Genomic DNA, 12,462 nt, shown 5'->3' on the forward strand with positions numbered 1-12,462 from the left:
TTTACTACCTCTGTTTCAGGTTATAAGACTTTTTAGCATTGCCCATATTCATATAGATATTAATGCATATTCATATAGATGACACATAGATTCATTAATATCTATATGAATATGGGCAGTGCTAGAAAGTTTTATAACCTGAAATAGAGGAAGTACTTAACATGTAGTTTTGTGATAGGAACGCCTTGAGACATAGGGGTTTTTTATAATATTTATTCTTTGTTTTTAAAATCATGTATTTTGATGCCAAGGGAGTGTATCCGATTGGATTGAGAGCATGTTTGAGATTACTTCAATTTCGAGATTTAACACCAAGAGTTCAGTTTAAAGTGGAGTTGTGGAGCAGCCTAAATCCAGCTCCACTTCTCCAGTTCATTTTGTGAGAACACTTAACCGTTTCATTTTTTTCTTTTATGGTGGAGCTGAAATAAATGGGCTCTAACTTTAGGAGAGATGAAGTTGGAGCTAAGCTCTAACAAACCGTAAGTGAGCTGGAACCGGTTAGCTCGTAATCAAATCCCAACCCAAATCAACTTAGAGGAAGTGACACTGCTCCTAATCCTCGCCGACACGAGTAGCACTTGACCTAGCATCATCGAGCGCTCCCACTGCTCGAATAGGTATACTCAGCATTAGGAGCAATGGAGACCGTCCGATCAAGATCAAATCGTGCACTACGGTAACTATACTACAATACTCTGTAGTGTTCTACAACGTTTTCGTTACGGTTGCTACAATGAATTGACACTGTTCACACGCATTGATTTATTGTGCTCCCCACATGAAGAGTGCACCTTTGCATTACTACGGAGGTTCTGGATTCCCCACCGCCCCCACATCACCGCCGCCGGTCGCCGGAGCACCGTCGCCGCGCTGGACCGCCTCGTCTTCGTCATCCGCCACCTGGAAGCCAGTCACCCTCAGCCTAAAATGACCGAAATGCCCCTCACCCTGACTTCCCCACGCCTCTCCCACTCTCTCCCAACCCGCAGTCTCCACTAGCCTCCCTAAAACGAAAAAAAAAAGGAAAAAAAAAAGAAAAAAAAACTGCGGCGAGCCGGAGACGTGGCTCCCCGACTCCTCGCGCGCGCGGCCGGCGGCGAGAAGGGCGGCGGCGGCGGCGGGGAAGGCCATCCTCCCCTCATGAGCGGCGTGGCCTCCTCGCGCGCGCGTCGGGGGAGCAGGCAGGTCTGGAGGGGCGACGCCGCCGACGACATACTTCCGTCTCGGTTCGGATCGGATTGAAGGTATTCGTCCTCCTCCGCCCACTTTGCGCGAGGCAGGCGGGCGCGGTGTAGATTGGGAATTGGGATGGATGGGCAGGGAGAAGGGAGGGAGCGGGGCCTCTCTTCTTACCCCCAAATCGTACAAATTTGCGCCGGAAATTGGTCCAACCAACAACCTTGTTGTTGACATGTTAGCACGAGAGGAATGGAATGTTCTTGCTTTTTTTAGTTGTTCGATCCTTGGTTGATTGTAGTGAATGCCAGTGACGGTGAGTGGCAGGAGTCATTTTGGAATTTTAGATTGGAAATTCGGAGACCAGCTGCGAAGGGATCCGGAACTTAAGTAGCCCCACGTTTTAGTTTGTCTACATTTCGTCCAATTCCTTTGATGGTTTTGGATTTATTTATTTATTTTGTCTGGATATGCATCGTTGGCAAAATCTTCTGCACTATTTTGCTATGTTTTATGTTGCAGTTAAGTGTCAGGGTTTTAGTGAGGATTTCAGTACCTATAGATTATAGTTGTTTTCTTGAAAAATCTGTGATTTTTTTTAATCCCTCAGCACACTGTACACTTAAAAAAATATTTTAGCTGGTACATTTCCTGGTATAATTAACTGCCGTATCTGTATGAAAAAGCAGGAATGCATGAGGAACCACTGAAGATTTATTGGTGGTAATGGAGAATGATCATGGAGATCTAGATGATGTGGGATCAGGGTGGCTTGAAGTGAAAAAAGTAAGGAGTTCTCTCTGTTCAATTATAATGCATCGAATGATTGTGGTGTTTTCCCCATTATATGTGTTATAAAACCGGCCCCGAAATCACATCGGAAACCAAACCGCGGAAGAAAACACCATAGGAGATCCAAATATGATGATGACACCGAGACACGATATTTGATAACGGAGTTTAGCCGTAGCCTATATCTCCGGAGCACTGATTACGGACGCTCCTCCCCAATCCAGCATATTACAGCGTATCAGAGTTACAACGACTCACGACTGGTCGCTGCCGGCAGCCGCTCCCTCTCGCTATGCTAAGTCGTCATGCGGTTACAATAGGCACGCCCTCTATTTATGAGAGAGCCTAGGATAGAGTCTGACTCTTACTCTAGTCCTAACACTTATTACAATTCCAAGTCCTAAACTGGAACCGACTTCGTACACATATTCGACACAAACTCTAACAATATGTTCCCACAATCGCCTTATTGTTAAATGCAAGGTTAAGGCCTTAAGGGGTGTGAGTTTGATCCATGCAACAAGACAGTCATTTCTAGATAAACAGATGCAATAGCTTGGCCGAGAGTGATAATAATCAATTTAACACCTGTTTATAAATCAAATGTTAGAAGAATACCTAGATTGAACCAAACAGATGTTGTGGTAGGAGTTTCTGTGTTATTTATGCATAGCAAAAGGGCATGTATTCAGTGATATATTTTGGCCATATTCCATTCTGTCCAGGATGATAGCTATTAACCAGTACTATCTTGCACACACATAGACTTACATAGCGAAGGTATACCCTGTAAACAGCTCTAAGTTGCTTGAAGATTATTGGCTCTTTCAGAAGCATTTTTTCTGGATCATCAAGTTAATACCATATTTCATCAAACATTTTATATTTTTTGTTTGCATTTTGCTCAGAGACTTGGATCATGCTCTCATTTGATGCTCTATTATGCCAGAAGAACTCTTAGTGCTTCTGTTCCTAACTTATTACAAATCTATTCAACAGAAACACCGATCCAGCTCAAAATTCACATTGCAGAGGTCTTCAGGAGGTTCCAATGATAATAAAATTTCAAACTCGTCCTCACAATCTCAGACCAACTTTGGCAGTGATAGTGCAAAGTGGTGTGACAGGTTACAATGCTCACCTCAGATCACAAAGGTTAATGTTTGCGTTAATGAACCGGGTAGCGTAGTCACAATGGTTGTTCATGGTGAAGAATGTGCTCATGCAGATGCTAGCAATCTGAAGAGTGAATTAAGTGTTTCAGCCTCGGATCATGCAATAGAAAAACCTAAAAAACTGCTAGTGACTGAAGAAATAAGTGAACCTCCCAACGTTGGTAAGATTGACTGTGCTGATTCTCCAACTCCACATCAATCCTCCAACTGTTCAAGTGGTCTTGCAAAATCTTCAGGTTTTTATGATCATGTTAAAGGCCCTCCAATGACAGATAGTATAGGTGTTTTATCGAACACTTCTGTCAGGTTTGGTGATTTTGATGAAGTGCCAGGTCTAGCATTACCTGCAGATGCATGTAGAAATAATAGTTCATCTCAAAAACACATACACATTGGCGATGCTACAGAATTCATAAATGAATGTAAAGATGAAAGTGAACTTAAAACTGAGCCGAATTCTTGTAAAACAATTGTTGAGACATCTCCTGTTATTATTCAAGGGGCAGAAACGCCCACTGAAGATGAGAGCAAGGTATTGGATATATGTGAAATAACAGATAATCGTTTGGATGTTAGTGGTTCACCTTCCTTGGACGACACAGTCTCCTTGTCCTGTGCAAACAATGATCTTGAAGTTCCAGTTAAGTCGTCTTCTGTTGCTTCAACAGAAAGCCAGACAGTTCTTCATGCACCAACTTCAGCAGATTTTGGAGGTGAAACTGCTGGAAGCAAAGAAAGGTTCAGGCAGAGACTCTGGTGTTTTCTTTTTGAGAATCTGAATAGGGCTGTGGATGAACTTTACCTCCTCTGTGAGTTAGAATGTGACATGGAGCAAATTAATGAATCCATCCTTGTTCTTGAAGAAGCTATATCTGATTTTCAAGAACTGAAATCCAGGGCGGAGCATTTTGATAACACCAAAAAATCTACTGCTCTACCAAAGGAGGGGATGCCAATGGCTGTGAAAGCTGACCATCGAAGACCACATGCCTTGTCTTGGGAGGTCTGTATTCTCATAATACGCAAAATTATGAAATATTTTCTTACATGACTTGTATGCAGAATTTCATTTCAATCGCTCCAAGTTTTAGCGTAGTTTTATGATCATTGAACAACTCATAGTGTGCACATATTATTCTCTGTCCATAAGCCTATATACTTATCAAGAATTGAACGATTACATATATCATGACGAGTTTCTGGACTTGGACCCTTTATTGAATTAATAGTTGCTAAAATAACCTGGTTAATTGCCACAAAACACTTTTCATGGAATGCAAATCTACTACGTCTCCAAAAGAGTTGATTTCTACTAGCAATTCCAAGACAGATTAGTAGGGAAAAAGACGTGCCCCTCATTAATAGGAATGTAGTAAGGGGTATTGAAGAGATGACTCATTAATACTTCTCGATTTCTGGACCAAGGATGGTTAGAAATCAACCCTTTTTTAGACAAATTTTGAATGCTAGAAATCAACTCGGGGAGTATCTCACAGTGCTAAAAGAGTTAACAAAACCCTATTTGATTAAATCATATATGCAGGTCAGAAGGATGACAAGTTCACCACACAGGCAAGAGATATTGTCTTCATCTCTAGAGGCATTTCAGAGAATTCAATTGGAACTGGCTCGCAAACAAGCTGGTATAACAACAGAGAGCTTTGCATCCAGCTCTTCTGGAGAAGTTTCTGGTAGCTCATCAAAGCTAACCACAGCATCAGCGACTGTTGGAAGTATAAGTTTGAAAGTGGAGAGTCAGGTGAAACTTTCTGACACTGAGAAAAAAATTGCTGGAGAGAGGCAAAGCAGGGATACAATCAAGTCAGGTAGATCACCTCCACAAAATATGCCTTCATCTTCTGCAAAGAGTCGAAAAGGATCACTGGAACCTATCTCTGAGGTAGAGAAGCATAATTTTAGGAAGGATAAGGAATTGCCAGAAAACAAATTTGACAAGCTCAGGTCAACAGATACGGCAAAAAGGACTACAGTTCATCTTGAGAAGGAGAAACAAAATGCAGCACCACGGAAGTCATTGGATGCCTGGAAAGAGAAAAGAAACTGGGAAGATATACTGAAATCTCCTGTTCGGAGTTCTCGTGTCTCCCATTCCCCTGGTGTTGGCAGAAAAGTACCAGAGCGTGCTCGTGTTCTACATGACAAGTTAATGTCTCCTGAAAAGAAGAAAAGAAGTGCTTTGGACATGAAAAAGGAAGCAGAAGAAAAACATGCACGAGCTTTACGAATCCGGAGTCAACTAGAAAGTGAGAGAGTTCAGAGGCTGCAACGTACCTCTGAAAAGTTAAATCGTGTCAATGAATGGCAGGCTGTGCGCAGCTCAAAACTGCGAGAAGTAATGAATGCACGCCACCAACGTAGTGAATCTCGTCATGAGGCATACCTTGCCCAGGTTGCAAAAAGAGCTGGTGATGAGAGTACTAAGGTCAATGAGGTCCGTTTTATTACATCACTAAATGAAGAAAACAAGAAATTCTTACTGAGGCAGAAACTTCATGATTCTGAAATGCGGAGAGCTGAAAAGCTACTAGTGATCAAAACAAAGCAAAAGGAGGACATTGCAAGGGAAGAAGCTGTATTGGAACGGAGAAAAATTCTTGAAGCTGAGAAGATGCAACGTCTTGCTGAAATACAGCGTAAGAAAGAAGAAGCTATTATTAGAAGAGAAGAGGAGCGCAAAGCATCTAGTGCTGCACGAGAAGCGAGGGCTGCAGAGCAGCAACGTAGAAAAGAGATAAGAGCAAAAGCTCAACAAGAAGAGGCTGAACTGTTAGCCCAAAAATTAGCAGAGAAGCTTCGTGAAAGTGAGCAGCGCCGTAAGTATTACCTTGAGCAGATACGTGAGAGAGCTTCAATGGATTTCAGGGATCAGCCTTCACCTTTTCAGCGCCGCTTTCCAAGTAAAGATAACCAAAATCGTTCTAGCTCAGCTAATAGTGGAGAAGATTCACAAATAATAAGCAGTGCCAACACTGCTGAGTCTGGTGTTAAATCATTCAATTCCACGCAAATGAAACGAAGGATTAAAAAGATACGCCAGAGGTTAATGGCTCTTAAGCATGATTTTGTTGAACCACTCATAGGCGAAAATACAGGAATTGTGCACAGGTCTGCTCTAGGTACTGCAAAAGCTAAGTTAAGTAGATGGCTTCAGGACTTGCAAAGACTTCGTCAAGCTAGAAAAGAGGGTGCTGCGAGTATTGGTTTGATTGTTAGTGACATGACAAAGGTACTTCTTGTTTGTTCCATATTGTGTTGTAATAAAGATGTTTACTAATACCACTTTCTTTTTATTTTGGCACAGTATTTAGAAGGAAAGGATCTTGAATTACATGCATCTAGACAAGTTGGCTTGCTTGATTTTATTGCATCTGCTTTACCTGCCTCTCACACTTCAAGGCCTGGAGCTTGTCAAGTCACTGTCTACCTACTACGACTGTTGAGAGTGTTGCTCTCGCTTCCAGCCAATCGAACTTATTTTCTTGTACAAAATCTTTTACCTCCGATTATTCCCATGTTATCGGTATCTCTAGAGAATTACATAAAGGTTGCAGCATCAAACTCTGGAAGTTCGAACATTCAGTCAAGCAAAACATCAACTGAATACATGGAGTCAGTAGGTGAAGTGTTAGATGGATTTTTTTGGACAGTGACCGTAATTGTTGGCCACGTATATCTCAATGACCAACAGCTTCAAATGCAAGGGGGGTTGATAGAACTGATTGTGGCTTATCAAATAATTCATCGCCTGCGAGATCTTTTTGCCCTTTATGACAGGCCCCAGGTGGAAGGATCCCCATTACCATCATCCATACTATTTGGTCTCAACCTTCTGGCCGTCTTAACATCTAAACCTGGAAATTTCTCTACCATTGATTGGGAGTCCTGCAAATGCAGAACTCTAGCGGGTAATCTAGTTCAAGAATATGAATATCTTTGTTCACAAGACATAGGTATGGGCAACCAGTTGATGATATCTGATCAATCTGGAGATGTCAAATTGCCATCTACCAAGTCTGATCTATTGAAATGTGATGAATGCGATCCTAGCGAATTGATCAAAGAAAATAAGTCCTTGGATCATCATAAATTCAACATTCCAGGGGACAACATGTCAGTTTATGAAGCTAGCAAAGACTCAGGGTCCATGCCAGAAATGCAGTCATCTGATACACTAGAGGTACACTCTGTAATTCCCTGCCAGGGAGATGCTGCAGATGGCACCCTTGAAAGAAAAAAGGGGAGTACTACATGTTTGCATGATAGTCCTGGAAAAGACAATGAAATAAACCTAAATCAACCTGTAGTGCTTGTACTTTCTGCTATGGCAGAGACAGGCCTTGTTAGTCTGCCTTCTCTTTTGACAGCTGTGTTGCTCCAGGCCAACAACAGATCATCATCAGAACAGGTTTGTCTTTCTTCTCTATTTACATCCAATGCTTTGTGTGGAAAAAATGTTGTTTTTATTTAAGAAAAAAGCTGCTTATGTTGCCTCCAATACTTCATAGACATTATGAAACACCATTTTACCATATTGCAAGTGAATTATATAGAAGCCACACATGCATTTGGATATGCATAAGGTTCTCAGTTTCAAAATGACATGCTCACATGCATTTATAAACAAGCATGGCAGATGACATTATGCACATAAATCTGTTACTTGGTGACTTTCAGACTTTAAGAATCACATAAGGATAAAACTGGAATTCTTTTCACAGACCAAATATATATATACTTGTTTCATGGATCTTCTCTTTGAAGCAAATGGCACTTCATTTTTCAGGCTTCAGCAATTCTTCCATCGAATTTTGAAGAGGTAGCCACTGGCGTTTTGAAAGTTCTGAACAACATGGCATGTTTGGATATCACCCTTCTTCAATGCATGCTGGTAAGTGGTGGCATCCAACTATCGAAGGCTTGGTATTGTTGTTGCTGTCTGCTTGTCTGTTCTTCATGTATAACTTGATGTTGTTAGATGAATTTAGCATAGCAACAAATGTCTCCATGTTATCAATGGACACAATCAGTCTTCCATAAAGGTTTCATGCATAGCTGTCAGGCAAATTGATGGTTTTCCAGTATAGGAATTCTGAAGATAGTTTCTTTCTGTTCTTTCACCTATATAAGTTTTCACTCTTCTCATAATTTCAGGCTAGATCGGATCTAAAGATGGAGTTCTTCCATTTGATCAGTTTCCTTCTTAGCCATTGCATGAATAAATGGAGAGTGCCAAATGATCAGGTAAAGTGCAGACTGTTCCTTACAGAAAAAATGGTTCATACAATCTTGACATGATATATGTGATACTTTTAAATATCTTTTTTTTTGTCGAGGTACATTGTTGCCTTAAGTATCATAGTACTTTAATTTCAAGTTTCAGATTTTAATGTAAATCAATTCTTCTATCACTATAGCAATACTATAGCAATAGCAAGATGCATCTCAAACAGTTTGCTATTACTTGGATGGACTTGGTTACAATTTCTTTGTTATCCGTGACATTAGACTAATAGAGTGGGTACCTTAGAATCTAGTTGATGTGTAGATTGTCAAGAATAAATGCATGGGCTCCTGTCCTTGAACAAGAATCTTAATGTGTATTCAGCATTTGCACGCTCTTATTGGACAAACACTTTCCATTATATATGTGATTCTTATAGTGTGGTCTATTGACAACTTGCACACTGATGCTCAAAGCAATGCTTTAGTATGTGGTTGAATGATCAGCTATCACGTTCAATGTGCAAAACATGCAGGGATAGTTGTGGATAATTCTATTTACCATAAGAGTTTGTGCTCCTTTTTTCAGGTTGGTTTACTGCTTCTAGAATCTCTGCTACTTCTTGGTTACTTCTCTTTGTTCCATGCTGGGAACCAAGCAGTTCTTCGGTGGGGAAAGAGTCCCACCATACTTCACAAGGTAAACAAAGTTTTATATAACCATGTTTCTCTCCTAACTTCAGAGACCTATGGGCAAAACTGATTAAGATGAAAAACAGGTGTGCGACTTGCCTTTCGTTTTCTTCAGTGACCCGGAGTTGATGCCTATCTTGGCTACTGCTCTTATCGCGGTCTGTTATGGTTGTGACCAGAATAGAAGTGTAGTTCAGCAAGAAATAAGCACAGAGATGCTTCGTTCTTTGATCAAATCATGCAAAACACCAGGACTGGCTGCTTCAGATTCCATTCTTTTGGATGGTTGGGGAACCAACAGTTCCAGTGATAATACACAGATCTTATTGGATACAAGAAACCCGCAAGGTGATATCTCAATAAGGTCGAACCGCAAAAGTGCACGGCCAGTTTTAGGAAAAGGAGTTTCAGGGGTCATCAGATTGAGCAGAAATAAGGGCCAAAGAGACGGCCGAGGAGCAAGAATTGGTGATGATGGACCTCTGAAGCAAAGAGCTGGAGAAACTTCATCTAACTTCATGTTGCATAGAAAAATCCCAGCTTCTTTCTTGGACAAGGCTGAAGAGTTCTTCTGTAGTGAAAATGATACAGCAGCGAATATAACAAACTGACCAGACCACAGAACAAGCTACTTAATTTGGACCTTTTTTATTTCCTTTTGAGATGATGGTTCTTGAGAATATACAACTAGACAGGCTAAACTTCAGCTGGACGGATGGTGATGATTAGGGATTGACTGTATAGGTTTTGGAAAAGACATTTGCCATTTTTACAAGGCTTGCTCGAGGTAACTCGGCCAAATTGTTCAAACCCTGGGAGCTAATATAATATACGTGTCAAAATTTATCATGCAAAGGATTTTTTTTAATAGAATGTTATTTGTGCCTCGAGTTGGACTGGCCAGCGAAACTGCGAAAGATGTACAGCAAAAGGGTACAATAAAAGCATTATACGTTTCCTCATGATAAAATAAATAAATAAAACAGTAAACCGTATAGTCTATTTGTAACTTCGTATGAGTAAATTTCAGAAAGCTATAACTGTTTTATCAAAACTATTGATTTACGGCAACTTTAGCTAGTTGTTTCAGAAAACTAGCAATAAATGATTTTATCAATGAATTGCAAAATTGTTTTGCTGATATGTTTGGACCTGCACGTTGTATTTGTCGTACACTTTTTCACGGTTGTCATTCCACCATGATTCCGCCTGATGCTCTCCAAATCTTCTCCGGCTGTAAACAATCAGGCGACTGCCAGTCAGGCTCGCCTCGAGCCCTTTCCGAGCCCAACCCAGATTTCGCCGCGCTACTTCCAAAGAGCAATTATTATTATTATTATTATTATTATTATTATTATTATTATTATTATTATTATTATTATTATTATTATTATTATTTATAATTGGCAGCCCCCGGTGTCTGCATTATAAGGGGAATGCACACGGTCAACCACACATGTAGTTGCATGCATATACAAAGGATTAAAGCTGTAATTTACTTACAAAATTATCAAATGAACCACGGCAAGAGATTCCGTTTTGGCAATGGGATAACATAACGAGCAAACAATTTTTTTCCATCGATCTATTCCCAGCAGATCAAATTGCTTGCTCCTCCATTTGATGTGCACGTCGTTAGTAATCTGAGTAAAACTATCCATGAATGTTGCGCTTTAGCAATCGTACACCAATTTCAGAGGCGGTTATGAATCTCAACGGATGCATGGTCAGCCCAACCACGAGGGTATTTATTCTTGCAAGCAATCGATAACTAGCAAGAACAAGATGAACAAGCAACTCAATTTGCGAATTAAAGATGTATGATTGAATCAATAAAAGTATCACAGGTGAGCTTCCGTAGCGAACAAACCGGCGATCTAACCAATCACGGGATTACACGGCAAAGTAGCAAAGCTAAACTTTGATGTAAACAAAACCCAATTGTTCTTTGCGGCGGCTAAAGGTATAAGAAGATGAGAGAACGACCACGGGGGTGTTGGGGTCATGCTCTAACCCTAGTACACATCCCTAATGGACCAAACTCGATACATGGCCCATTAGACCCAAATAAGAACTTGGTAGTAAAATGATGATTGCGGCCGCTCCAACATAGATATGGACACGAAGCTAGATCCATTTGAAAGTAGACTTGATAAGATTTTCATGAAGTAGTTGCACGCCTAAATCGGAGTTCGCATGAAGTCGTAGCGGTCGTCAGAATGAAGTTGGCTCTGTCCTGCAGTCCGAATCCAGCCCGCGTGAATCCTCTCCTTTTGGATCCTCTCTATTGTTCCTGAGTAAAACAAGAGTGCGTGTATCTCTGTGGTATAACTAAGATAAACATGAAGTCAAGAATGAACTCACCGATAGTTGTACTTGTACTTGTGGAGATATGGATGTATTGATGGTGTTGAATTGTTGATGTCCTCATCACTATTCTACTCCCTTTCTCTCCTCAATGAACTCCCATCTTCCCTGTTGTGACTTGTGAGGTACCAAACCAACTACCAAATACCGTCATACGTAAGTACCAAGTATCAAGGCACTACAGCTAACGTTTATACCATTTCCGACATATATAATGCTGACCTAAATATTCATTTCTGTAGTAGTGTTGGTTGCCCAGCAAGTCACTATCAACGGCTCCTCCTCTCCTCTTCTACTTTCTTTTTCTTACGTGCTCCTCCTTCCCTGTTTGTTGTTGTGGTCGATGGGGGCAAGGAGACGAGGGACGCTACTGCTTAGCTTGTGCGTGGGAGTTCAGCCAAACGAAAGAAAGGAAAGTGGTCACTAAAGTATCCCGTCCTCCTTCCCCTGGATTTTTATTTATTATTTATTTATTCTGAACTATTTGCTGTTGTTATAGCTTTATGCCTATGAGTATTCTGGTCGGGAAAAATACATGTCATACGTGAAGATATGACACGTTATTGCCATGTAAATGGTACTCTTCTTATTGCTAATGTGTTGTGGCCCATTATTATGGCTGCTACAGCGTCCATCCTCGTCGGCCTCAATATACTTTTAAATTTCTTTACTGATTATAATTCCATGTAAAAGTCATATAAGATGAATACTGGAAACATACCATGTAGCCACCATCACTACTGGCAACTGATCTTTGTTGGGTCATGCAAAATCCATATTAGTCCCGATTTAAAATCGCAATGTAAGTTAAAAGACCATTTTTAGTCTCGGTTCAAAATATGTCAGGCATCCCACTATCTTTATTCCCGGTTGGTGTTACCAACCGGAACTAAAGATCGATGCATTGTATATAATCCCTCGCACTTATCCTCACCTCATCCTCACAAACTCCTCCTCATCTGTAACTCCCTTTCCTCCTCCTCCTCTCTCTCTCATCTCTATCTTATCCTCTATT

At 40.8% G+C, this 12,462-nt stretch overlaps 1 protein-coding gene across 1 annotated transcript; it reads left to right on the forward strand.

Annotated features, from left to right (window-relative positions):
• Nucleotides 1–966: 966 nt before the first annotated feature.
• Nucleotides 967–9,967, forward strand: LOC127776167 (uncharacterized). Its single transcript, XM_052302511.1, has 9 exons — nucleotides 967–1,247; nucleotides 1,869–1,965; nucleotides 2,971–4,149; nucleotides 4,690–6,393; nucleotides 6,469–7,572; nucleotides 7,951–8,055; nucleotides 8,319–8,408; nucleotides 8,977–9,087; nucleotides 9,167–9,967. The coding sequence occupies exons 2-9, from the start codon at nucleotides 1,906–1,908 to the stop codon at nucleotides 9,689–9,691; spliced, it is 4,878 nt and encodes a 1,625-aa protein (XP_052158471.1). The 5' UTR covers nucleotides 967–1,247; nucleotides 1,869–1,905; the 3' UTR covers nucleotides 9,692–9,967.
• The last annotated feature ends 2,495 nt before the right edge of the window (nucleotides 9,968–12,462 follow it).

The sequence above is a fragment of the Oryza glaberrima genome, chromosome 6 (assembly GCF_000147395.1).
Source record: "Oryza glaberrima chromosome 6, OglaRS2, whole genome shotgun sequence".
In the NCBI taxonomy this organism is placed as follows: Eukaryota; Viridiplantae; Streptophyta; class Magnoliopsida; order Poales; family Poaceae; genus Oryza; species Oryza glaberrima.